This window comes from Mustela putorius, unplaced genomic scaffold (genome assembly GCF_011764305.1).
Source record: "Mustela putorius furo isolate JIRA1106 unplaced genomic scaffold, ASM1176430v1.1 tig00003962_pilon_pilon_pilon, whole genome shotgun sequence".
Taxonomy (NCBI): domain Eukaryota; kingdom Metazoa; phylum Chordata; class Mammalia; order Carnivora; family Mustelidae; genus Mustela; species Mustela putorius.
The window spans coordinates 2,746,783-2,774,312 of NW_025422106.1; the positions used below are offsets into that span (position 1 = coordinate 2,746,783).

The following is a 27,530-nucleotide window of genomic DNA, read 5'->3' on the forward strand; positions in this document are numbered from 1 at the left end:
CCATTTGCTGCTGACCATATCCCTATCCCTCACCCTACAATCCAGTTGGGTTGAAATATTGTCAGTTACTTGCTGGTCCTAAGCTTTGCCAGTAAAATTTTCCCGTCAGTTATCCCCAATCATACTGGGGGACCCACCTCACCATCCAACTAACAGCCTCAATTCATATTTACCAGTCAAATCCTCCATCCTCCCTCTCCACTATTCAAATTCATTTGAAAACAAAAGTAGTATCTTTGTACCTTTAAAAAAAAAAAAGAGGAAGTCTTCTGATGAAGATTTTTACATATACTTGCCTGATTTTAAGAATCTCCTGGAGTCCTTATTGATCACGCCAAACCTGGTAAATTAGCATCTAGGTAAGAGACCTAGAAATCTGTATTTTTAACAAGATCCTCAGGTAATCCATATGATGGGGCAAATTTGGAAAACAATCTGAAGGAAATGGGTATTTTGCTAACAGCTGTCTGTTAAGAAAATTCTAGACAGTTAGTCCCCAGTTCAAGCATAGACTGTGTCCCATTTCCAGTTGTTTGGACCTTGGAATGCATTTTTCTAATGAAACAAAGTAACAGTGTTAAGTTTTCTGGGCCAGCTTCAAAAACCTATTAAGTCTTGTTAACAGATCTAAAGTATAGTAAATACAATCCTTCATTTAAAGTATATTAAATACAATCCTTCATTTAAAGTATAGTAAATACAATCCTTCAATCACATTTCAAAAGTTGAAGCATAAAGTTGGCTATTTAGAATACATTCTAAATAACCTTCTCAGAGAAGTGGTTAGGTTTCCCAGCTATCCATAAATGCTTGTTAAGCCCATAATAAGCCAAACCCAGCTATCAAAATGTGAATATAAACATGAGGTTGGTGTCCTCAAAGCAAAAGATAATGAGAGGGAGAAATGGTATGTCTTCTTCTCTGGGCATAGGAAACACAGGCAAACTTTGACATTCTGACCCTCTCTGCCTTTACAACAATCTCTGGTCTCCCAGTGGCCAAAGACTGCCCAGGTGCCAAGGATTTACGTGTTATCCATGACTCTCTACTAAAGTATCAGCTTGCACATCCTTGCCCTGAGCTGTCCTTCCCCAAATTACCTATCGTCCCTCCAAAATTCAGTCAAACTCTCGTTTCCATAATTTGGTTCCATCCTATCTTTTTCAGCTTATCTCTCCCATTTCTTCCTTATACCTAGTAAATGGAATCATCCTTTGGTTCCCAAATATGGCTAACCTTATCCTCTCTGTATCTTTGTTTCTGCTATTTTGGGGTACAACGTATCTCACCAAAAACCCATCCCTTTCAACCCAAAGCCAAGTCATGATGCCATCTCACAGCCCTGAAGGCTTCTCATAGCCCACCAGCCAGAAGTGACTCCTTTCACTGGGATTTCACAGCACAATCTATGTGTACCTCTTCTAAAGCTTTAGCCACAATATATATTGAGATATAGTTATTTGTGAGGGCTTTTTTACCTTTCCCATTGGGTTTTAAGTTTCTTGGGAATATTTTGGGGAGTATCTAATCAAGTAACATGGATTATACTAAGTATGCATATGTTATATGCATAACAGAAATCCTACAAAGTGGATGTATCATATAATTATTTGATTTATCCTGCTCAAAAATAAGTTACAAGAGGACTGGAACCTGTGTCATATTCACCACAAAAATGTTCTGCATATAGCATTTGCTCAATAAACATTTGTTGAATCAGTTAAGTGCTATTATTCACTTTTTATGAAGAAATTGAGCCTCAGAAGAGTGGTGACCTAATAGTCCTACTGCCTGGGTTCATCCAAATTCCAGAATCTAACATTTGTGTAACCTTGAGCACATTGGTTACCTCTCTGAACCTCGGTTTTCTCATCTGATCTTTCTCATTGATATCCATCTCATGTACGCAGATCAAATGAGATAATGTGTATAAAGCCCTTGACAATGGGGCTGGCATATAGTACGTGTGTGGTGAATGTTGGCTGTAACTGTCATTCTTAAATTGCAAATGTGAGAGTCTCCAAAGCCCTCATACTTCCCAAGGAAAAGGGCCCTGTGTTACCCTGACCAACATCAATGTACCTAACACGGTTCATCACCCACAACAGAGGTTCAACAAGTCTGGCCACTGAATTTCCTCAGCACTCTCATCTTTTTTAAGATTTTATTTATTTATTTGACAGACAGAGATCACAAGTAGGCAGAGAGGCAGGCAGAGAGAAAGGGAGGAAGCAGTCTCCCTGCTGAGCAGAGAGCTCAATGCAGGGCTCGATCCCAGGACCCTGGGATCATGACCTGAGCTGAAAGCAGAGGCTTTAACCCACTGAGCCACCCAGGTGGCCCCTCAGCACTCTCATCTTAACCAAAAATTAGAAGAAAACCATTCAACACAGTTAATGTACACCCAGAAGTCTCTTAACCCTCCAGGTGAATTTGTATTTTAAAAGAAGCTGTTGAGGGACGCCTGGGTGGCTCAGTTGGTTAAGCAGCTGCCTTCGGCTCAGGTCATGATCCCAGCGTCCTGGGATCGAGTCCCACATCGGGCTCCTTGCTCCACGGGGAGCCTGCTTCTCCCTCTGCCTCTGCCTTCCACTCTGTCTGCCTGTGCTCGCTTTCGCTCGCGCTCTATCTCTGACAAATAAATAAATAAAATCTTTAAAAAAAAAAAAAAAAAAGAAGCTGTTGAGCCTAAATACATTTCTAAATGGTGAAAAGGTATGTAACAAATGGGAACCAGACATCTCAGACCTTCTAGAGAAGGCATCTGTGAGCAGTGGTCTCCATGCTGGCTCCATGCAGACTCCATGAGCCTGACGGCTCAGTGGCCCGATAACTTCTTGAAAAACAGGGCTATATGATATGTGACACTCTTGATTGCCTGGCATGATGCCCAACAAAGAGTAAACAAATAGCCAACACATATTTATTGAGTAAATTAACTTCTTCCGGTTTGTAATCCTCACCCTGCACTTAGGTGATTCCGTTTCTCTTTATGACCAACATAAAAATCAATCATGATGACTGATGTTTTGAGAAGGAGGAAGTGAATGGTTTACTCAAGCACCATCGCTTCGGGAAACTAGTCCCACAAACACAAATATTTTATTAGATAGTCACACAGAGTGTAGATAATCCTTTTCTAATGAAGGATTCAGCCTGTGTCAGTTCAGTGCAGCTCAAAAGGATAATATCTAAGAAATGAAAGTTGTTCTCAGTCAGTGATACCTCATCTAATGAAGACCTTGAGAGTGAACTTCCTTTATTTAAAAAAAATACATATTTTAACAAAATCATCATAAATTACTCCAAGGACTGCTGTATTTCATATGGCTTTCATGTGCATTTATGAGTGTGTATGTTTGGCACAGAGTAAAACACCTCACACACAGCTGTTTATTTGCACAGGAGTGACCCAATGCTTCACAACAAAATTAGAGCCTAGTTTCTTCTTTCTACATCTCCTTTCCCCTCCGTTCCAACTCTTTACCCACCTGGAAACCAAATATGCTTTCACTATTTAATCTCTGTCCCTTTTTAAACAGGAAGGGCTCTGACCTCAATGACTTAGGATTAAATATATAATCACTGCAGAGCTAGAAAATACAAATAAACAAAAAGGAGAAATTAAAAATTACTCAAGCTCCACTTGCCAGAGATTATCATCATTAATATTTTGGTGGGGGCAGGGCGCCTGGCTGCCTCAACTGGAAGAGCATGTGGCTCCTGATCTGGGGGGTCAGGGGTTCAAGCCCCACGTTAGGTATAGAGAGTACTTATACACATGAACTTAAAAAAAAATTTTGGTGGGTTTTCTGGAGACATTTTTCTCTGAGGTTTTTACATATATATTTAACCTACATTTTCATTTATAGTATATCTTATCGTTCCACGTCAATGAATCTTCTATAACATGCATGATTAAATTATTTATTTATTTTTAGGTTTGCCTGTCAACAGAATGGAGGAGCAGAATAAACTGGAACAGGGAGAAACTTGAGAAAGAGAACCAGAAAGGAGAATTTTGCAATACCCTGAGTAAGACTTTATAGAGGCAGCAGTTTAGACAGTGACAAAGGGAGAGGAGAAGACAGATTTAGGATAAAGAATCAATAGGCTTGTTGATGGCTTGGGGAGTAAAGACAAAGAAGCCAGGAAGGGCACCCATGATTCTGCGTTGGGGGCCTGGGCCTAGGGAAAGCAGAGTTAGGGGTTAGGGCTAAGCAGGATCAGTTATGGACAGTCAACAGTCAGCATTTTTCTGACTATAAGTAACGGAACACCCAATGACATGGGCTTAAATAAAGCTTATTTTTCTTTTAAAACAGGTCTGGAGACAGCTGATTCCAGGGTTGATGTAGGGGCCCAACAGTGGCATGAAGGGTCTAGACTATTGTGGTGTTTCTGCTCTAACGCCATAGAATGGAGTCGTATCTTAAGGCGGCTACTGCATTCAAGGGAGTACTGCCGTCTCCCTGCAAGAGGCTAACAGAAGTCTGTCGTGGCTTCCAAACCATGACTCATCCCCAGGCTGGTAGGGTTCTGTCGTCAAGGAAGAATGGAGAGTGCCTACTGGGGACACATCCAGCAGAGTCTGCCCAGCTTTGTGAACACTGAGATCTCTGACACCCAAGAGGAGCTCTCCGGTATGCTGTCTGAAGCCATGCCCAGAGGACTGCCTCTGAGCTGTGGAGCCGGAGAGGAGGTTGTAGAGTTGTGATGGGACCAACCGCCTGAGAATGTGGTGAGGACAGAGACAAGCCTGAGGGGCAAGGCTCAAGGAACAGGGCAGAAAAATGAGACCAAGCACGAGCTTGGGGGAAAAAGAAAGAATGTATAAATGCAAGGAAGAAGGAAAACCAGGAGGGACTATTATTATCATAGAATGAACAGAAAGAGAGTTGGGTTTGTTTGTTTGTTTGTTTGTTTGTTTTAAACTTTTTGAGGAAAAGGAAGCTATCAATAATGTCAGATGCCACAGGGAGACCAGGTAAGTGGAAAAGGTCCCCTGGAGGTGACAATTGGAGAGTTACTGGTAACTCTCTAATTGATAAGAGCAGAAGCCAGATCATGGAAGAATGAGGAGTGACCAGAGAAGAGGAAACCAGAAATGGCTAATCTAGCCTTCTGTCTGTTAAGGATTAAAAAAAAAAAAAAGGCTACAGAATAGTCGCTAGAAAGGGAATCACTGTGTAGGATATAATATTTTTCTTACTATTAGGAGAGATTTGGGATGCCTGGGTCTCTCAGTTGGTTAAGCGACTCACTCTTGATTTTGGTTCAGGTCATGATCTCAGGGTTGTGGGATCGAGCCCTGCACTGGGTTCCAAGCTCAGTGTGGACTCTGCCTCTCACTCTGCTCCTCCCCCACTCATGCTCTCTCTCTCAAATAAATAAAATCTAAAAATATATATATTAGGAGAGATTTGAGCATATTTCTATGATGAAGAGTTGTAACAGGGGAAGGAAACTAAATTTAATAAAGAGAGAGTCCTAGGGCATAGTGATAACAAAGGAGGAAAGACGGTCACTGTGAGGCATTGCTTTAGTCCTCAAATAGCATGAGGAGGAGCGTGATCTCAAAAGCCAATAGAGGGAGGGCACCTGGGTGGCTTAGTCAGTTAAGTGTCTGCCTTCAGCTTAGCTCATGATCTCAGGGTCCTGGGATGGAGCCCCGCATCGGGCTCCCTGCTCAGTGGGGAGACTGCTTCTCCCCTCTCCCTCAGTCCCCTGGCTTGTGCTCTTTCTCACTCTATCTCAAATAAATAAATAAAATTTAAAAACAAAAGATAACAGAGGGGCAGAAAACTGTAAAGCCATGTAGCCACATCTCAAAAGGTTTAGGATCGAATGGGAAAAGTTTAGACGCGGCAGCAAGGAGCTAGAATGCTGACAGCACTTCCAGAAAGGAAGCACATTCTAACTAAGATGACTACAAGCAAAACTGTCCTGCGGCAGAGCTGAGTGTTCCGAAGGCAGAGATGGAGCAAAGTGGTTGAGGATGTGGTGCAGTTTGATTATAAGAAGACATGGATCCTAAGAAACACAGGGGAAAGGGCTAGAGGAGAAGTCCTCAGGAGCGATGAGAGATGGCAGAGACAAAGACATGCCAAACTAAGTAGGGAGGGGGATGACCAGAAGCAGAGGGCTGGTGACAGCATACAGCAATGGTGGCAATGACTGGCATCCACGCTCTGCGGAATGCCAGTGTAGGGTCAGCTGTCACTTTTTTCTCACAGAATGTTAGAGAGATGCTATCACAGGAGATACATGAGGAAATGGGAACCATGTCTGCAAAGGTCCTGTACCCCCAACACTTGGCAAAAAGAAAGCATCCTATCTTTGGAAAAGAATATGTGGGGCCAGCTACCAAATAGTAAATGTCCTAATAAGAGGGTCTCTTGTTTTAAGTTTTAGCCTAGGACCCCAAAACTCAGTTTTTGGTTATAACAGTCTCCCCACCCCCATTCATTGGACTCACATTACTGAGTTCATACTACATGCCAACACCTTGCTAGACCATTTTTTTTTTCTTTAAAAAGATTTTATTTATTTATTTGACAGGCAGAGATCACAAGTAGGCAGAGAGGCCGGCAGAGAGAGTGGGGGGAAGCAGGCTCCCTGCTGAGCAGAGAGCCCGATGCGGGGCTCAATCCCAGGACCCTGAGATCATGACCTGAGCTAAAGGCAGAGGCTTAACCCACTGAGCCACCCAGGTGCCCTAGACCTTTTTTTTTAATTAACATAGATCATCCATGCCTTTAAGGAGTTAATAATCTCCCAAAATATGTACTCTGAGTTCTGAGAAACTGAATTTGAAACGAAATTAAAAGTGTGTTGGAGCAGTGCTTCTCAAACATGAATAACCTTGGGATTGTATGGAAATGCAGATTGTGACTCAGTAGATCTGATTCAATGGAGCCTGAGATTTTACATATCTAACAAGTTTCCAGGTGATGCTCATGTTGCTGGCCCATGGGACACACTTGGGTTACCAAGGAGCTAAAGACTCTAGCAAAAAGAGACTTTGCTTCACCTTTTCTATCTACACTGACCTGTGAAGTCCTGAGAAGCTTCCCTCTTTTCCTTGCTAATTCTCCTACCCATGCATTTTTCTAATAAAAAGGTGGGGAGGGGATAGAAAACCTCACAAAGGGCTTTTTCTCCCAAGCAACTATTAGCTACACACACTGCTTTCGTGAACATGTCAAACATCTATCTCATGTGATTAAATACTTCTGTGGAACCTCTAATATTTCAAACAGGGCACCTAGATATTCAGTAAAAGAATAAGAGACTGGGAACAGCAATTAATTCTAGTTATGCCATATGGCAGTATAGAACACTAGCTGGAACCTGAAAACTCAATTTCACAAGAGCTTTACTTATTCTGAATTTTAATCATTGTAGGATCAGCAAACATATGGCTACCAACCTGCTCCATTTACACAAAATTCTGAAGAATAATCACACTGCACACTCAAAAATGATTGGTTTTTCCCACATGGACTTAAAATTTCTCTCCTAACAGGTTCTCAAAAATAAAGTAGCTGCTGACAGCTCCAGTTTAAACTCCCCGTTAAACAAGTCTTCAAACAGTTCTTCTTTTAATGAATAAAACCCCTGGCTTTTCATTTCATCATCAGGTCACAATTTTGCATTAAGTATAATTATTTCTGGTTCTGGAATCCCCAGTCCTGGGACTGGTTCAGGTGCTGGCTCCCCAGCCCCGTGGACTCCCTCCATCATGCCTGTCACTGCTGAGGCGCCCATTCCACCACACACTCTCCATTTCACCTCTCTCCAGAATGGAGACATTATCATTTTCAACACATACTCCATTCCCTGTCTTCTTAGAGCTAAGATACTTTCATCTCCTGTACATCTAATAATTTCAAGATAAGGACAGAAAAATCAGTTCTTGTTCTGTGAACTTTTGTCTCCAGTGCTTGAGAGACTATCCTAATATCCCCTGAACATGTTTTAGTGATAACATTTACTGCACTAGGGCCAAAATGATTTTCTGCCACTTTCAATTCTAGTTCAATAAAAGAATAAGAGCTTTGTTTCTAACCTCTGTCATTTTTAATACCATAAAGTGATTTTAAAAATGTAAAATTGAGTTCCATCTCCTACTGGACTACCAATCTCATATTAGCTTTCCTTTTATCAAATTTATGAGAAAAGTCAGAAATTGCTTTTCCTTAAAAAAAAAAATCAAAATTTCAGAATCTCCTGGGCAGAATGCTTGAATTGAATTTCAGCACTCCATAATTGCTGGCCTAGAAGTTTTAAAGAAGTATAAAAGTTAGCTAGTTATAGCAAGAATAACAAACTGGAAGATTATCCTTTAGTTCACTTAAAGTAACAAAAATAATGTTATTCCTAGAAAAATTACCACCCTTAAAAACCCCAAATAAGGGGACACCTGGGTGGCTCAGTTGGTTGGACGACTGCCTTCGGCTCAGGTCATGATCCCGGAGTCCTGGGATTGAGTCCCGCATCGGGCTCCCAGCTCCACGGGGAGTCTGCTTCTCTCTCTGACCTTCTCCTTGCTCATGTTCTCTCTCATTGTCTCTCTCTCAAATAAATAAATAAATAAAATCTTTAAAAAAAGAAAAAAAAGCCCAAATAGGGTGCCTGGGTGGCTCAGTCGTTAGGCGCCTGCCTTTGGTTCAGGTCATAATCCCAGAGTCCTGGTATCGAGCCCCACATCAGGCTCCCTGCTTGGCAAGAAGGCTGCTTTCTCCCTCTCCCATTCCCCCTGCTTATGTTCCCTCTCTCACCGTGTCTCTCTGTCAAATAACTAAATAAAATCTTAAAGAAAAGAAAACCCAAATATGTTTATTAGATTTACAAATTGAGGAAGTCTATGGTTTTCTGAAACCACAGTAAATGAAACCCATGGTTTTTGAAATGTGAAGTCAAACAAAAAATATTTTTGCAACATTTATTAAGAAAATTTTCTAATAGGCATAAAAATGGAAAGAACTCCATATATACCTACAGCTTAGCCTCTATGATTCACATTTTGTTATATTTGCTTTATCACATATCCATCCATCCATTGTTCCGTCCATCCATCCATGTAACTATGCACTCATCCATCCATCCACCCATCCATCTCTTTTTTTGATGCATTCCAAAATAAATTAGAAGACATTAGACATGAGTATATACTCCATCCATAATCATTTTAGTATGCATATATAATTGACTAAACTTCAGTATTTGTTACAGTTCTTTATAACAATAATCTTTTGAAATATGCCAATTCACTTTTTGTACTGGCTTAGCTAAGTGAACTAAACAACCAATTAAAATTCCTAAATCCTAATCTTTTATTAATTCTATTAATTTGAGTAATTTCTTATATCCCAGATCTCTCACCAACAAAAGCACAAGGACACTCAATAGACACTTTCTAGTGTCAGTTACTAAAATGCAAAATGGACCTTGTGGGTTATGGCAGAATTCACAAATGAGAGAGAGACACTCACTAATATAACTTAGAGAAATAGCTAACTGGAGATTATGTGGACATAGAGTTTTCTGTAAATTATGATGAGAACCTCAACAAGGCTTACAAACTCAAGAGGGCACTTGAGTTGGAGCATTAAATAATAATACATCTTAAATAAACCACATTGTATCTACAATACAACAATCTGAAGCTGGACTTTTGAAGACTAGGTGACCTTAGGAACAAATTTGGCAACAAAGTACTAACATCAAATTGAAGTTTTCTTGGCTTTGGGAAGCCCTGGTATTACTGATTTGTAAACTCCCTAATAACTGACTACAGGAAGAGCTGCCACAGGGAGAGAGCTGTCTGTCCTTTATGAGCTGTTTGTTCCCCTACACTGATCTTCCTTTTTTTTTTCCTCTCTCTCTCTCTCTTTCAGAGGATTGGCTCTGGAAGGGGCATCCTTTGAAGCCTGAAGAATCAAAGCTATTGCAAAACACTGCTGAGAGTTTTGAAAGAAATATGAAGAAACTACATTGGACCTGGGGCGATAGGCTAAGATCTTCCCAAACAGGTCAGCAGTTGGTCTGTAAAATATTCCCATTGCCAAGGAGGCGGTGACATCTTGTGTAAATCAAAAACTAAAACCCTAAGATATCTCATTTCCATTTTAAATGCATGGGGGTTAAATATGGATATCTAGCACTCGAGAAGTTCCTGTGGGATTGATTTTTTTCCCCCGTCTTCTCTGAGCCCTTTGCTGAGCGTGATAAGTAGGACTGCATTTCATTACCAACCCTGCTAGCACTGCACTTTGGGGAGACTAGATGAGGCTACACAGTGGGGGAGAAGATCTGGCTTCCAAAGAAGAAATGATTCACATGGTGCTATTATAAAAACCCACTTTAAGCCCAACTCATTTTCAATAGAATCGTGAAATAAAATAAAATCCCAAGGAAATGAAATTTCCTGTATCATTTTCCAATTAAAAAAAAATCATAGCAACACCATAAAAGAAATCAAATAGAGCTGTCAAACTTTGGTTGGTAATGTTTTTATTTTTGTAACACTTAGGAAAAAAGTAATTCCAGCAAACATGTTGGGGGACCCAACTTCCAAAGAAAATGTAAGATCATCATTAGGGGAATCTTCAATTCGATAAGTCAGGGTTATAGAAATAACATCAGAACAAAGAGTTTGGCTCCTGACAGCTGACCCAGTGCTCTTATATTTTTCTCTTTGCTCTAGTTTCACGAAGTGGCTACAGGATGGGTTTATATCCGAAATAAGAGAAAACAAGCAAATTAGAGAAAAACCACGATCAGGAAGGCTCCACACCACAAGGTCCTTGGAAATCCATAAATAGATGAATACTGGGAGGCATTTTTTTCCCCCACAGTGGCTTTTCATAAGCAGAGGAAATAGTGCAGAGCTGGAATAAAAGACTAACTCCAGATAAAATGAAACTTAAAATCAAGACCAAAGCAATCGTGATAAAATGAAGACAGTGATTTCATACAAATGATCTTTAGATACATGGCATGAAATAAGAACCTCTCTTTATAGACAAATAGACAAGCTTCCTGTATTAAAAAATTGACAAAGGATTTTCTGAGACCTTTCAGGACAAATCCATATTGAGTAGATAATAGGAATGTGCTCAAGCGATAACAATGGCTGTAATTCTATCAGGAGTAAAGCAAATTTCAGTGACCTAACTACATGGCTAAAGAATGTGCTCAGCTTACTATTCTAGTGGGTTAGTCCAACCTGAAGGGTGCAAGGTCACTTGCCTGCCTCCTAGGTCACATTTCAAAATTCCTTTCACTCTTGATAGACCATATTATTCTGTTTAAAGAGATCAGTACTTGGAATTGTTAATAAAATTTATTCATCTGTGTTTTTTTAAATGTCTTTAAAAAAAAAAACCCTACCTGTTATTTACCATGAAAAACAACTAAAATATTATTATATACCAGAGTTACTTATATAAAAATTTTTAGGATAACCAAAGGGAGAAGCTTCCGCCCACTCATATCACAATAACCCAGTATAAAAGGGAAAAAAAATGGATCAATTTAATCTTGGATCTGGCACCAAACCCAAGATGACCTTCCTTTCCAGGTTAAGCCAAGGGACCAGAAGTGGGAAATATCGTATCAGTCTCTCCTGCAGAGCATTTCAGACTCAAAGAACACTAAATATAACCCCTCACTGCCAGATAAGTGTATCCCCAAAAATCTTTTAACACAGTTGTGAACTCTCAACATACATTCACTGAATAACAGAACACTAGTACAGGAATTTGGCATACAGCTGATCAGTGATAGCCCTGAATTTGCTGCGGGGTTGTTTTCTTTCTTGGTTTAAGGATGGAAAGCAGGGATAGGATTGAGAAAGGAAGAAATGAATAATTAACCTTCAAGATATGGTCAAATTTTTGCTATGACTTTTGAGTCTTTTCAGAGCCATTGAAACTTAGATGGATTGTACAAGTATCTCCTCCTCTTTCTTTTTCTGAGTTGGCACTGGAACTCCAGTGTAGGTAGAATGAAACATCAGAAAGATGTTATGAGCAAATAACTAAAATCACAAGTAACACAAATGTGCTAATAGCACATTATACCTTAGTTCTCTTCAAGCATGCTTCATTTGAATGAGTTTTCTTTTGTGGTATTTAAGCTCAATAACCAGCACTTATGAAAAGTCAAGCCCTTTATGAAATTAATGGTAATGATATTTACAGCACATTATTTTGAAACTCTTACTCCCAAGAGTTGTGTCAGACTAACATTTTGTCTCTCTTCCTATAAAACAAAGACATCTGATGATACGTTCTTTTTTTTTTTTTTTTGACAGAGAGAGATCACAAGTAGGTGGAGAGGCAGGCAGAGAGAGAGGAAGGGAAGCAGGCTCCCTGCTGAGCAGAGAGTCCGATGTGGGGCTCGATCCCAGGACCATGGGATCATGACCTGAGCCGAAGGCAGAGGCTTTAACCCACTGAGTCACCCAGGCGCCCCTGATACATTCTTTTTTAAAAAGAGAGAGCAGGGGTTGGGGGAAGGGTAGGGGAATAAGGGAAGAGAGAATCTCAAGCAGACTCCCCTACACTGAGTGCAGGGCCTGATGAGGGGCTCAACATGGGGCTCAATTTCACAACCCTGACTTCATGACCTGAGCCAAAATCGAGTTGGGTCCTCAACTGACTGAGCCACCCAGGTGTCCCTGATGATACATTCTTAAGCTAAATCCTGCTTTAAAGTTAAATCCATGTTAGGCTAGAAAGAAAAACTTGAACTTCCCAAAGAAAACGGAATTGTTTTTATGATATTTATATTAAAGTATCATGTTTCATGCAGAGCTATACACTAGCCACCCACAATGAGACACGTTCAAGATACTCTTTCAGCCTGTACATTAAACGTCCTGGGTTTTGCAGGTTTGTGCCATAATCCTATTACAGAAAGTTATTTCTTGATTTCATTCCCTTTCAATATGCCATAAATCTACCTGTCTCTTTTGGGAGCTCCATTAAGTTTCACAGAAGGAAACAATACTCCAAGTTTGTTTCCATTGGCTCTGGCCTTCACTTCCAACAGTGAGCATAAACGACTAGTTGTTCCAAAACAGGCCATCAAGAAAGAATATATCCCTACCTTAGTAATAAAAATATTCTATTTTCTTCATTCCTTCCCCCACTCTCAAGGTATTCTTGCTGTCAGATGGCCTCCCCAGAATGAAACTTTTAAGAAGTGCTCAACTGTTTCTGCAAACGCATGAGGCCGCCATCAAGCGTCTAAGGGCCGCTCCTGTCTGCTTCATTCCAGGTGTCCCACATCTGGCGCTGATCCTGCAGTGACCACCGTAATAAAACAGGAGGAGCCTGCGCCTGGCTTTCATCCTAATCCTTCTCTGAAGAGCTCAATGAAAACTTGGACTCAGAATGTGAAAGCTGTTAGATTTTAGGGAGAAGGTTTAAATGAGGCTGTTGGAAGAAGAACAATGAATATCACAGCTCAGGACATGGAATACTACAAAACAGCTTCACCTCCTCGGAATCATAGGAATTAACATCTTTTTTTTTTGCCTTACATGGAATACATTATCCTTCGCTGGTGATCCATGAAAGCAAAAAACAAAAAACAAAAAAACAAAACAAACAAACCACACACACAAAACAACAACAACAACAAAAAACTAGTAGGTAGATAGAGATACAGATACGATTTTTGTTTGTTTGTTATTTAAGTCTGGGAGGAAAGAGAACAGTTAGGCTACTTGTGCTGAAAAGTACAAGTTGAGGAGCCCTTGGAGGACATCCATGACTCTTGACACAACTCTCATTTCCTGGGGTCGGTCACACTAGACCACAGAAAGGTGGCAAACGGCACATTATAGCAACTGTGATGGAGTCAGATGCTTTGACTTTCGGCAATTCCATAGCCGTGGCGAACACCACTGAATGCTGAGTCAACATAAAAATTACAGCCAACCCTCCAGAGTTTACCAAGAATCAGAGGCATGCTATTTTCACTATTGTCTACCCTCTTCCTTCTCAAGCAGCTCAACTTGAGGAAAGAATTAGAGGAACTAAAGCAAGAAAATAATAAAGATAGAGTAGAAAGTTGTGTGTTTGTATGTAGGGGGAATGTATATATGTGTGTGTATATACACACAGTATTTATATCTACCGACTGGCTTTCTCAGATTTCCTGCTTCAGGTTTCATACCTACCTTCAAAGTAAGCCTGGAAGCATCAAATCATAATTTTAGATAGGTTCCTATCCCCCAAAAGTACCAAACCCTAAAATATCCTCGCTTTAATACAACTTTTTAAACAATTTCAGTGGTTCTTTCCATGTTACACAGCAACTTGCCATATACATTTAACTCTCAAGTTTGATGACTTCCAAATTTCTTTTCTCACCTGGCTTTTTGGCATGAGATACAATGTCATACAACAAGAGTAAATGTGGCTGGTACTGTACAAGCTTTCAGTACCAATACATATAGCATATGATGCTGACCAGCCATAAACAGGACTACAGAAGCAATATGGCTGAAGAAGAGCATTCAGTAAAACAAGGGTTACATTAACCGGATGATGATTGAATGGGTGGATGTAAGGCAATTTCAAACAGCTTGCCAAAGAAAAGCCTCATTTTTCCATTTTCTGATACAGTATCTAATTTCTGGCTCCTCATTTCCTCCGTGATCTGATAATTATGAAATTCTAAATAAAGTGTCATCTTTCTTGCAACAAATCAATGAGCAGAAAGCTCCCATCAGATGTTTCTTAAAGCTCCTGCTGATTATTTCCTGAATTCTATCCCACAAACCACACAGCAAGTTCTTTGAGAACAAGGAAGCCTCTCCACCCCAAACACAGCTTCTTTTTGTGTGCATGTGTGTGCGTGTGCATTTAATAAGTGATATGCAATTGATAACAACAAGTTACCAAAAAAAAAATCACCTTTTATTACCAATTTCAGATTGAAGTTTAGCCCTTTCCAAACACTGTGGTACAAATATGAGAAAGAAGAATTCCTCCTCATTGTACATTTGTTCATAAAGATGCAGTAGCATTTGCATTCCTTATCACAAATTTATACAGCAACACCACCATCACACAACTGTATTTTGGGCATCCCTCTCCCTTTCATGCAATTTGAAATAATGCCACCTTTATTCCTCAGGCAATCCTTATAATAATCTTGTAATACAAAGGTCAACTTGTGAAAATAAATTCTATGGGTTACTAAGGCTTCAGATGCACAAGTAAGCCTAAATTTATCTACTGATAAAGTAACATTATGGAGAAGTTTGTTTTAAACACTCTTCCAGCATACCAAAAATTACAGATATTCTCACTTCTGAAAAAAGCTCCCATCTTCTGCATTCTGTTTGTTTCAATTATTCAGGGCAACCCAGGCTGATAATTACAGAGTCCCCAGTTGCTGAGTAAAAGTGACGCTTAATTAGCCAGCAGGAAAGATCGATTAAGATCCAGCAGGGCATCTTGTGAGGTTGTCTCACATTTCTGGAGGGAATAGATTCTGGCTTCCAAAAGACAAAATTCCCTGCTTCTAAGGAGTTTCAGTGAGGTTTCTAAAGTAGATGCTCAGATCAGTCAGACACACAAATTAAATCCCAGTCATAACCCTAAAGATGTTCTCTCTTTTCCAAGAGTGCTTAGTCCAAACATTCTGAACCACATTGCCATAGGTTTGAGAAAGCTTAAAATAACATTCAACTTATCCCCAATTCTCGTTCAGTTGCTGTGACTCAAGCAAAAAGTGGCCAGGAAATATATTATAAAAGAAAATTTAAAAAAAAAAGAAAAGAAAATTTTTATTTTTTTTTTATCTCCCTAGAAAGTATATGTATCTGCCAGATGCTCACATTCTAAAAGGAACAAATTAGGTCAGGACCTCTTATTTTAAAAAATCACTGAGTATGATACTCCAAGCCAGTCTGAGACTAAAACATTCCAATATGGTCAAAGAATCAACTGAATAAGTATGGTTCAGGCTTTCTATCAGGGAAGGAGTTGTGGAAGTAAAATCAGAACCAAAAATTATAACAAAACTCAATTCTCTCGGGGAGCCTGGGTGGCTCAGTGGGTTATAGCCTTTGCCTTTGGCTCAGGGTCCTGGGATCAAGCCCCGCATCGGCCTTTCTGCCTACTTGTGATCTCTGCCTGTCAAATAAATAAATAAAATCTTAAAAAAAAATACTTAAAAAAATCAATTCTCTCTAACTGCCTAACATCTATCCTTTGGTAGTTTGGACAAGAATAAATGTTTAGCTTTTCACACATTTTGCAAAAACATTTAATAAAGATGAACATAACAATCTAAAGCTAAAAGCAGATTCGTTATCATAAGATACATAATTATGAAAATGTTTTTATTTTGGTAAGCTAGCTACACTAACCATGCCTGCCTACCTCCAATTCAACTCGGTAAAAAATTTATTAAGTCTCTGTCAAGGATAAAGAACTATGATAAGTGTGTCCTGCCTGGTTAATTGATACACTATGAAAGTAGATTTTACTGACTATGAATTCTTTCAAAGCTGACATGAAATGGACCCAGTTTATACAAACCTAGTTTTGACTTGCTGGAAGCCCCGTAGAATGTGGTCTCTGTGGTCCCTCGCAGTAGCACTGAGATTTTCATTCCGCAAACCTTCCCCCAAAAACTCCTCAGCATCTAAAAGAAAAAGAAAGTTGATCAACAGAAAAGAAGTAAAAATCTGAAGGATTAAGAAATGGGTATTATTTTCTGTTTAAAAATTTTAAAGTTGCAAAGCAATGTGAAGGTACTTAACACCACAGAACTGCATATTTACTAATGGATAAAACAGTAAATTTTATGTTATATATATTTGACCTGAATAAGAAATGAATAAAACTTTAAGTAGGACTATAAGCGATGTCTTCTGATGATCCAAGACCTTGCTATAAATTTGGGATGCTAATGCATTTACTAATCAAAAAAAAATAAGCATTTTCTAAACCATTCAAAGAAACGTGAAAATATTCATTATCTCTAATGGCAGAGGAAAGACTGTCAATCTCCTAACCCTATAAATATTACAAACCAGTCATAGAAGGTCACAGGCCAACAGAAACGAGAAAGAATCACCAGTAAATAGAGCTGAAATAAAAAATAGAGCTGAACTACAAAGTCCGGAACAAAAAGGGCAGGCATTCAAAGAAGAAAAATTAATTGGCAAATGCATCATCAATGAAAATGACAATGCAACCAAGTGAAGGAACTCACATGGAAAAGAAAAATGTGACCAAGAGAAGGAAACTGCAATTAATGTGAACATATATTATAAAATAGGGACATGATAGAAATATATAATATGAAACAAATCATGTTATGTTGAAAGAAGTGGGGGGCATCTAGATATTTTCAAAGGCAAAGTACATTGATAATGATTACAATTGCCAGAAATACCAGCTACATACTTTATTATGCAAAAAAGGGTTATTGTCCCTAAAAAGTATATAAATGACACAGTCAAAATTTCCCACCTCCAAAAGCAGTGCATACCATATACAACTGTGTCACGTGTGCTATCAAAATAATGTTATGAATTTATACAGTTGGGTTACATAAGCATGGTAAAAAATCTGTTTTACATTCATACCATTCAACACCACCAAAACAGCAACAACAACAAAACCCTAGATAACCATCACCAGTGCTTTTGATGAGGTATAAATTTCGAAAATTAACAATTTCACGGAAGACCACCATCAGCTTCCAAGACTTACATGGAAGTAATGTAGTCAAGAGACATTACTTAAAGGAACCCATTAAATGACAAATGCAAGAGATATGTCTTGCATTTGTCATTTAATGGGTTCCTTTAAAATTCTCTGAAGGCTAAAGAATGAAAAGATGGGAAGTTGAATTAAAAGATAAAAATAAACGCTACCCAAAATTGAATGAACACAAGAATACACCTATTAATAAAGGACAAGGACCCCATGATCATCTCAGTAGAGGCAGAAAAAGCATTTGACAAAATTCAAGATAAAAGATATGCAGCAAACTAAGAATAGAAGGAAACTTAGTCGGATCAAAAGCAGCTACAAGAAAATCCTATAGCTAACATCATACTTAACAGTCAAAGACTGATGCTTTCCCTTTCTTTCTAGCATCAGAAACAAAACAAGGATGTCTGCTCTCACCCTGTATACTCAACATGATGCTGGTGCTACCCAGGGCAATTGCACAAGAAAATGAAATTAAGATAGTCCAGATTAGAAAAGAAGAAGTGCAACTATCTCTACTTGCATATTATACAATATTATATATAGAAAACCCACTAAAGGGGTTTTTAGGAACCCACTAAAAAACTACTAGAACTAATAAACAAATTCAGTAAGTTTGCAAGATTACCAGTTTAATAAAAAAAAAGCTATAGAGTAACAATGAACAAAACAAAAATGAAATTAGAAAAAGTCCACCTAAAATTGCATAATACAGAATTAAAAATTAGAAATAAATTTAACAGAGTGGCACAAGATTTAAACTCTAAAAATTGCAAAAAAAAAATTGTTGAAGGAAATTAAAGATCTAAATAAATGGAAAGACATTCATGTTCAAAGATGAAAAGACTTACTGTTGTTTGTTTGTTTGTTTTTTAAAGATTTTACTTATTCATTTGAGAGAGAGAGTAAGGGGGAAAAGGTCAGAGAGAGAAGCAGACTCTCTGCGGAGCTGGAAGCCTGATGTGGGACTCGATCCGGGACTCTGGGATCATGACCTGAGCCGAAGGCGGTCACTTAACCAACTGAGTCACCCAGGCACCCCAAGACTTACTATTGTTAAGATGGCAACATTCCCCAAATCGATCTAAAGATTTAATGGAATCTCTATAAAAATCACAGTTGTTTTTTTTTGCAGAAATTGATATACTAATCCTAAAATTTATTTGAAAATTCAAGGGACCCAGAATAGCCAGAACAATTTTGAAAATGAAAAACTCTGGAGGACGGGGCGCCTGGGTGGCTCAGCGGGTTGAAGCCTCTACCTTCGGCTCAGGTCGTGATCTCAGGGTCCTGAGATTGAGCCCTACATCGGGCTCTCTGCTCAGCGGGGAGCCTGCTTCCTCCCTCTCTCTCTGCCTGCTTCTCTGCCTCCTTGTGATCTCTCTCTCTGTCAAATAAATAAATAAAATCTTAAAAAAAAAAAAGAAAAACTCTGGAGGATTCACATTTTCTTTTTTTTAAGATTTAATTTATTTATTTGAGAGAGAATGGGGGTAGGGAGTGAGAGAAAGAAAGAGCACAATTAGGGGGAGGCAGGGGGAGGGACTGGGGGAGATAAAGAAACAGATCCCCACTGAACAGGGAGCTCAATGTGGGACTTGATCCCAGGACCGTGGGATTATGACCTCAGCCAAAGGCAGACACTTAACCAACTGAGCCAACCAGGTGCCCCAGGATTCATATTTTCTGATTTCAAAACTGACTACAAAATTACAGTAATCAAGACAATATACTACCAGCATAAAGACAGATACATAAATCAAAGGAGTAAACTTGAAACTTCAGAAATAGGCCTTCAATAAATTTTTGACAAGGATACCCAGACAATTCAATAGGAAAAGAAATAGTTTTTTCAACAAATAGTTCTAGAACTGCTGCATATCCTCATGCAAAGCACTAAGGTTGGATCCCCACCTCACACAGCATACAAAAATTAATGTAAACTCGATCAAAGACCTAAATGTAAAATATGAAACTACAAAATTCTTAGAAGAGAACAAGCATAAATCCTTCTGACGTTGGATTAGGTAATATTTCCAAAATTCGGTGTCTTAGATGCGATGCCGAAAGAACAAGCAACAAAAGAAAAAAGAAATTGGACATCAAAAATTTAAAAACTATTGTGCTTCAAAGGATGTCAACAAGAAGTGAAAAGACAACCCATATGAGAAAATTTTTGAAAATCATATAGCTGGTAAGAGATTTATATGTAGGATATATATAGAACGCTTACAACTCAACAGTAAAAAGACAACCAATTCAATTTCAAAATGAGCAGAGGATCTGAACAGACATTTACCTAAAGAGAATATACCAATGGCCAACAAGCATGTGAAAGAATGATCAACATCAATTGTCATCAGGAAAATTCAAACCCAAACCACAATGAGATGTACTTCACAGTGACTAGGATGGCTATGGTCAAATATATGGACAAAAGTGAATGCTGTCAAGGGCCCTGGGTGGCTCAGTGGGTTAAGTCTCTGCCTTTGGCTCAGGTCATGGTCTCAGGGTCCTGGGACTGAGCCCCACGTTGGGCTCCCTGCTCAGTGGGGAGCCTGCTTGCCCCTCTCCCTCTGCCTGCCTCTCTGCCTACTTGTGATCTCTTTCTGTCAAAGAAATAAATAAAATCTTTTTTAAAAAATGAATGCTGTTGGGGCGCCTGAGTGGCTCAGTGGGTTGGGCCGCTGCCTTCGGCTCGGGTCATGATCTCAGGGTCCTGGGATCAAGTCCCGCATCGGGCTCTCTGCTCAGCGGGGAGCCTGCTTCCCTCTCTCTCTCTCTGCCTGCCTCTCTATCTACTTGTGATTTCTCTCTGTCAAACAAATAAATAAAATCTTTAAAAAAAAAAAATGAATGCTGTCAAAGATGTAGAAAAATTGGGGCTCTCATATTTTGCTGTTGGGAATGTAAAATGGTGTCACTGCTTTGTGAAACAGTCTTACAGTTCCTCAAAATGCTAAAGAGAGGGCTACCATATGACCCAGTAATTCCACTACTAGATATATACCCAAGAAAATGAAAACAAGCATTCATAGAAGCATTATTCCTTTTTTTTTTTAAGATTTTATTTATTTATTTGAGAGACAGAGAATGAGAGAGAGAACAAAAGGGGGGAGGGTCAGAGGAAGAAGCAGACTCCTCACTGAGCAAGGAGCCTGATGCGGGACTCAATCCTGGGACTCCAGGATTAGGACCTGAGGTGAAGGCAGCTGCTTAACCAACTGAGCCATCCAGGCATGCCATCAGCATTATTCTTAATAGCCCATATGTTCTTTCCCACTTGGGAAAGAACCCAAATGTCCATCAACTGATGAATGGATAAATAAAATGTGATATATCTGTACAATGGAATATTATTCACCAATAAAAAGAAATGAAATGCTGATATAAATCAATTTACATGAAATATACAGAATAGGCAAATCTATAAAACAGAAAGTAGATTAGTGGATGCCAACAGCTGTAGGAGGGAGGGGGATTGGGGAGTGAAGGCTAAGGATTTCAAGTTTTCTTTTTAGATAATAAAAATGATCCAAAATTTGCTGTAGTGATAATTGCAAAACTCTGTGAATATACTAAAAGCCACGAATTGTATACTTTAAAGGGCAGGTTGCATGATATATGAACTGTATCTCAATGAAGCTATTAAAAATGAAAGAAAGAAAGAAAAGAAAAGAATAGAAGGAAGGACGAATGAAAAACAACTGTACATATCTTTCTGAACTTTCAAAATTGAAGGAAAATGAAAACATCCTTCAAGGACTCAAACAAAAAAAATAATAAGTTGCCTACAAACGACCAAGTCAAAATGGCCTCTCCACAAAATAAGCATCAGAAGATGAAAGCTTTACAGAGTTTTATAGGAAAAATTCTGTGTTTAAGAATAAAATAAAGTCAGAACTTAATATTAAAAAGAGTAAACAAACTCCTCCACACCTAGACATTGAAAACACACTCCTACATATGTCATGGGTCAGAGAGGAAACATAAAACTACAATTACAACCTACCAAGAGGACAGACTGAATAAAATATTATAAGATATAACCGGCATTCAGCAACACAGAAGAAAGATAAATTAAGGAGTCAATCCCATTTACAATTGCACCCAAAACCATAAGATACCAAGGAATAAACCTAACCAAAGAGGCAAAGAATCTGTACTCAGAAAACTATAAAGTACTCAAGAAAGAGACTGAGGAAGACACAAAGAAATGGAAAAACATTACATGCTCAGGGATTGGAAGAACAAATATTGTGAAAATGTCTATGCTACCTAAAACAATCTATACATTTAATGCAATCCCTATCAAAATACTATCAATTTTTTTCAAAGAAATTTAATAAATAATCCTAAAATTTATATGGAACCAGAAAAGACCCCGAATAGTCAGAGGAATGTTAAAAAAGAAAGCCAAAGTTGGTGGCATCACAATTCCAGACTTCAAACTCTATTACAAAGCTGTAATAATCAAGACAGTATGGTACTGGCATAAAAACAGACACATAGATCAAAGGAACAGAATAGAGAGCCCAGAAATAGACCTTAAACTTTATGGTCAACTAATCTTCAACAAAGCAGGAAAGAAGGTCCAATGGAAAAAATGTTTCCTCAATAAATGGTATTGGAAATATTGGACAGCGACACGCAGAAAAATGAAACTAGACTATTTCCTTACACCACACATACAAAAAAGACTCAAAATGGATGAAACACAATGTCTCACATTGAGACAGGAATCCATCAAAATCCTTGAGGAGAACACAGGCAGTAACCTCTTTGACCTCAGCCGCAGCAACTTCTTCTTAGAAACATTGCCAAAGGCAAGAGGAACAAGAGCAAAAATGAACTACTGGGACTTTATCAAAATAAAAGCTTTTGCACAGCAAAGGAAACAGTCAACAAAACCAAAAGAACTGACAGAATGGGAGAAGATATTCACAAATGATGTATCAAATAAAGGGCTAGTATCCAAAAATCTATAAAGAACTTATCACACTCAACACCCAAAGAACAAATAAACCAATCAAGAAATGGGAAAAAGACATAACAGACATTTCTGCAAAGACATCCAGATGGCCAACAGACACATGAAAAAGTACTCAACAGCACTTGGCATCAGGGAAATACAAATCAAAACCACAAGGAGATACCACCTCACACCAGTCAGAACGGCTAAAATTAACAAGTCAGGAAACGACAGATGTTGGCGAGGATGCAGAGAAAAGAGAACCCTCCTACACTATTGGTGGGAACACAAGCTGGTGCAGCCACTCTGGAAAACAGTATGGAGGTTCCTCAAAAAGTTGAAAATAGAGCTACCCAATGACCGAGCAATCGCACTACTGGGTATATACCTAAAGATAAAAATGTAGTGATCCGAAGGGGCATGGGCACCCGAATATTTATAGCAGCAATGTCCACAAAAGCCAACTATAGAAAGAACCTAGATGTCAATCAGTAGATGAATGGATAAAGATGGTGTGATATATATAATGGAATACTATGCAACCATCAAAAGAAATGAAATCTTGCCATTTGCAACAACATGGATGAAACTAGAGGGTATTATGCTGAGTGAAATAAGTCAATCAGAGAAAGACAATTACATGTTCTCTCTGATATGAGGAATTTGAGAGGCAGGCTAGGGAAGGAAAAAATAAAACAAGATGGGATCAGAATGGAGACAAACCATAAGAGACTCTTAATCTCAGGAAACAAACTGAGGGTTACTGGGGGGTGGGGGAGTAGGAATAAGGTGGCTGGGTTATAGATATTGGGGAGGGGATGTGCTATGGTGTGTGTTGTGAAATGTGTAAACCTAATGATTCACAGACCTGTACCCCTGGGGCAAATAATATGTTAATAAAAATAATTTTTTAAAAAGGTTATAACCAGCATTGTGCTGATAAATTCACAGACTTAAGTGTTTCCAGTATTAAATAAGATAAAAACACCAAACTCAAGAAATCAGAAAAAAGCAATAAAACAAGCCTATGGAAAATAGGAAGACAGAAACAATAAAGATAAAAACAGAATTAATAAATCAGAAGAGTGGCTAACAGTGCTCTATGAAGTCACAACCCTCTGATAAGGAAGAGAAAGAGCAGGTCAAGTGAAAGGGACTCTGGGAAACTCCCTCCCTCCCCTATGCCTTAATCACAAGCCCTTGGCTTTTATCTATTTATAAACTGTGATTTCATGTGAGACTTTAATTTTGAAAAAGATTCCATTGTACAACTTAGTTGTTAAAAGCCGCTGACCTTAAAAACAGTGAAAAAAAAAGTATAAATTCTAAATAAGCATTTAAGGTGACTTTTCAGAGGTGAGGGGGAAATCCAATAAGTTGATAAAGTATTAGCGTACATAATCAAGGAAAAGGGAAAGAAAGCACAAATATACAGAACTGAAGCAGAATAAAAGGGAGCAACAACAAATACAGGATTCCTAATAAGATAATGAAACATTTTATAAAGTTGGTGAGATTTCAAGTTATTTTAATTTTCTTCTTCATGCTTTTATATAATCTGCATTTTATTATATTAGGTATCATTTTTCCCCTTAGAAAGTTTATTTTCAAAAATAAGGGCCTATGTAAACAAAATAAAATGCCAATGTAAATAAATTTGAAAACCGCTGTGAAACAATTGCCAAGAAAAATATAGATTTCTAAAACTGATATGAGAAATAGAAAACCTGAATCCTGGAAAATCTAATAACTAGGGAAAAGAAGAAAAGTTTGTCAAATTGTTAAAAAAAACAAAAACAAACAAAAAAAACCCAGTTCAGATTCATATAGTTGTATGGCTATCTTTCAAACTTTTAAGTAACAAATCATTCTCATTCAACATAAACTATCCCAGTGCACAGAAGGGAATGCTTCTTGGGATGCCTGAGCAGCTCAGAGAGTTAAGCGTCTGTCTTCAGCTCAGGTCATGGTCCCAGGATCCTGGGATCGAGTCCCACATTGGGGTCCCTGCTCAGTGGGGAGCCTGCTTCTTCCTCTGGTTGCCACTCCCCTGCTTGTGCTCTCTCTGACAAATAAATAAAATTTTAAAAAAAGAGAGAATGTTTCTTTAATCATTTGCTATAAGCCAGCATAACCCTAGGTCTAAAAGGGCATAAAAAGGGAATCAGTTTAAAGTTAATATAGAGGGGCATCTGGGTGGCTCTGTCATTAAGCGTCTGCCTTCAGCTCAAGTCATAATCCCAGAATTCTGGGATCGAGCCCCACATCAGGCTCCCTGCTCCACGGGAGGCTGCTTCTCCCTCTCCTACCCGCCCCCCTCCCCGCTTGTGTTCCCTCTCTCACTGCATCTCCCTCTATCAAATAAATAAATAAAATCTTTAAAAAAATAAAGTTAATATAGATACAAAAATCCTAAGTAAAGTACTAGTAAGTCAGACTTAGCAGTACATTAAAATGAAATGTATCTTGGGAATTTAAAGATGTTTGAATATTATTGATGTATTATATATTTACTTAGTAGTTTAAAAAAGAGATCTATACAAGCAGATTGATAAATGGCAAAACCTCGCCTGATGATATTTATTATCTATTTGTGACAGAACTGTATGAAATAGAAGTAAAAGAATACCTACTTTATATATATATATATATATATATATATATATATATATATATATGACATTTATGCCTGAAAAACCAAAGTCATTATCATTAAAGAACAAGACTGGTTTGTCAGCTATTCCTACTACTAATTAGTATTGTTCTGGAGAAAAAGAAGCTGAAGAAGGGAAAAAATTATCATTATGTCCAGATATTATAACCAAATGTACACAACCTTAAAACTATGAACTTGAAAAGTTTTAGGAATTTTAAGAATTTAGTAGGGTAGCCAGAAGGTAAATATTTTAAAAATCAGGAGCTTTTTGGGGTGCCTGGGTGGCTCAGTGGATTAAAGCCTCTGCTTTCCAGCCTGCATTGGGCTCTCTGCTCAGCAAGGAGCCTGTTTCCCTTCCTCTCTCTCTCTCTGCCTGCCTTTCTGCCTACTTGTGATCTCTGTCTGTCAAATAAATAAACAAAATCTTTTTTAAAAAAATCAGTAGCTTTTTAGATATAATAGAATAACCTGTGTTGGACTAACTTTTGTACAGACAGGAACTGTCCACAAAATATTTAAAAACAACAATTTCAAGGCACCAAACAGTAGCCAAAAGCAGTCAGAAATTTAAAGATTTGATCCCTGAAAGAAAGGAACTGCAGAGTGAGACTTGCATTTTTATAGCTTTTCATCTAAGGGTACAACCAGACCTTGTAAGGTGGAGTAGCTGAGAAGTAATGTCAGGCAAAGCTTAGTGTAATGTGGGACAACACCAAATGCCATTACTTAGATACATTTGGTGTCCCAGAAAAGCAGAAAGAGAATGGGTCCAAAAAAAAAAAAAAATCAAAAGAAAAAATAGTTTAAAATTTCCCAAGTTTGATAAAAAATGTCAATTTACATATCTAAGAAGCTCAGCAGACATCAAATAAGATAAATACAAAGAAACTAAATGTAGGTACATTACAGTCATACTGCTAAAAACAAAATATAAAGAGAAAAATTTCAAAGACGACCGATAAAATAACCCATTATATATAGGAGAATAAGGATAGGAATAAAAGTGACTTTTCATCAAAAATAATGGAGGCCAGGGGCGCCTGGATGGCTCAGTGGTTTAGGCCACTGCCTTTGGCTCAGGTCATGATCTCAGGGTCCTGTGATCGAGCCCCACATCAGGCTCTCTGTTCAGCAGGGAGCCTGCTTCCCTCTCTCTCTGCCTGCCTCTCCATCTACTTGTGATTTCTCTCTGTCATATAAATAAATAAAATCTTAAAAAAAAAATGGAGGCCAGAAGACACTGGAATGACACCTTTAAAGTGCTGAAAAGAGAAAGAAAACAAAACAAAACCCATCAATCTGGAATTCTATATCCAGTAACAGCAGTCATCACAATGTGAAGGCAAAATAAAGACATTTTCCAGATAAATAAAAAAGGAGAAAATTTTTTGCTAGGGAACTTGCACTATAAGTAATCTAAAGGAAATTCATTGAGATGAAGGGCACAGGCACCAGTGGGAAACTCAGATCAACAGGAGCACCAAAATGTTATGTGAGTATATATAAAACATTATCACCTTTTTCCCCTTCTTCTTAATTTCTTCAAAAGAAAACTGGCAATTTAAAGCACAGACAAATACTACCTTTTGTAGTTTATAACATATGCACTTGTAAGATATATGGCAACAATAGAACAGAGGATGGGGAGGTGGATAAATGGAAGCCATTTAGTGGTATAATATTAACTCTAAGTGGACCGTGACAAGTTTAGGATATTGTAATCATTGGAGCAAAAGTAACAAACAAAATAAAAGAAAGAGGTACAGATTTTAAAAACAGAAATTGGAATACTAAAAAGCATCTGACTAATTTTTAACAAGGCAATTGTAACCCAAAACTGTGGCAATTAGAAAAAGCAAATGGTAGACCCTAAATCTATTCATTACAATAATTATATTAGATGTAAATGAACTAAACACTTTAATTAAAAAGCAGAGAATGTTTGGGGTGTCTGGGTGGCTCAGTCAGTTAAACGTTGGATTCTTGATCTCAGGGTCTTGAGTTCAAACCCTACACTGGGCTCCACATGCCCAGTGTGGGACCTAATTAAAAAAAAAAAAAAAAAAAAAGGGGGCGCCTGGGTGGCTCAGTGGGTTAAGCCGCTGCCTTCGGCTCAGGTCATGATCTCAGGGTCCTGGGATCGAGT

At 38.4% G+C, this 27,530-nt stretch overlaps 1 protein-coding gene across 1 annotated transcript in view; it reads right to left on the reverse strand.

Moving 5' to 3' along the window:
• SKAP1 (src kinase associated phosphoprotein 1) overlaps positions 1 to 27,530 on the reverse strand; it is a 280,423-nt gene that overhangs the window by 229,458 nt on the left and 23,435 nt on the right. Inside the window, exon 2 of the mRNA XM_004764740.3 lies at positions 16,572 to 16,677. Within this exon, the coding sequence (XP_004764797.1) occupies positions 16,572 to 16,677 (106 nt within the window). The remainder of the gene's footprint in view (positions 1 to 16,571; positions 16,678 to 27,530) is intronic.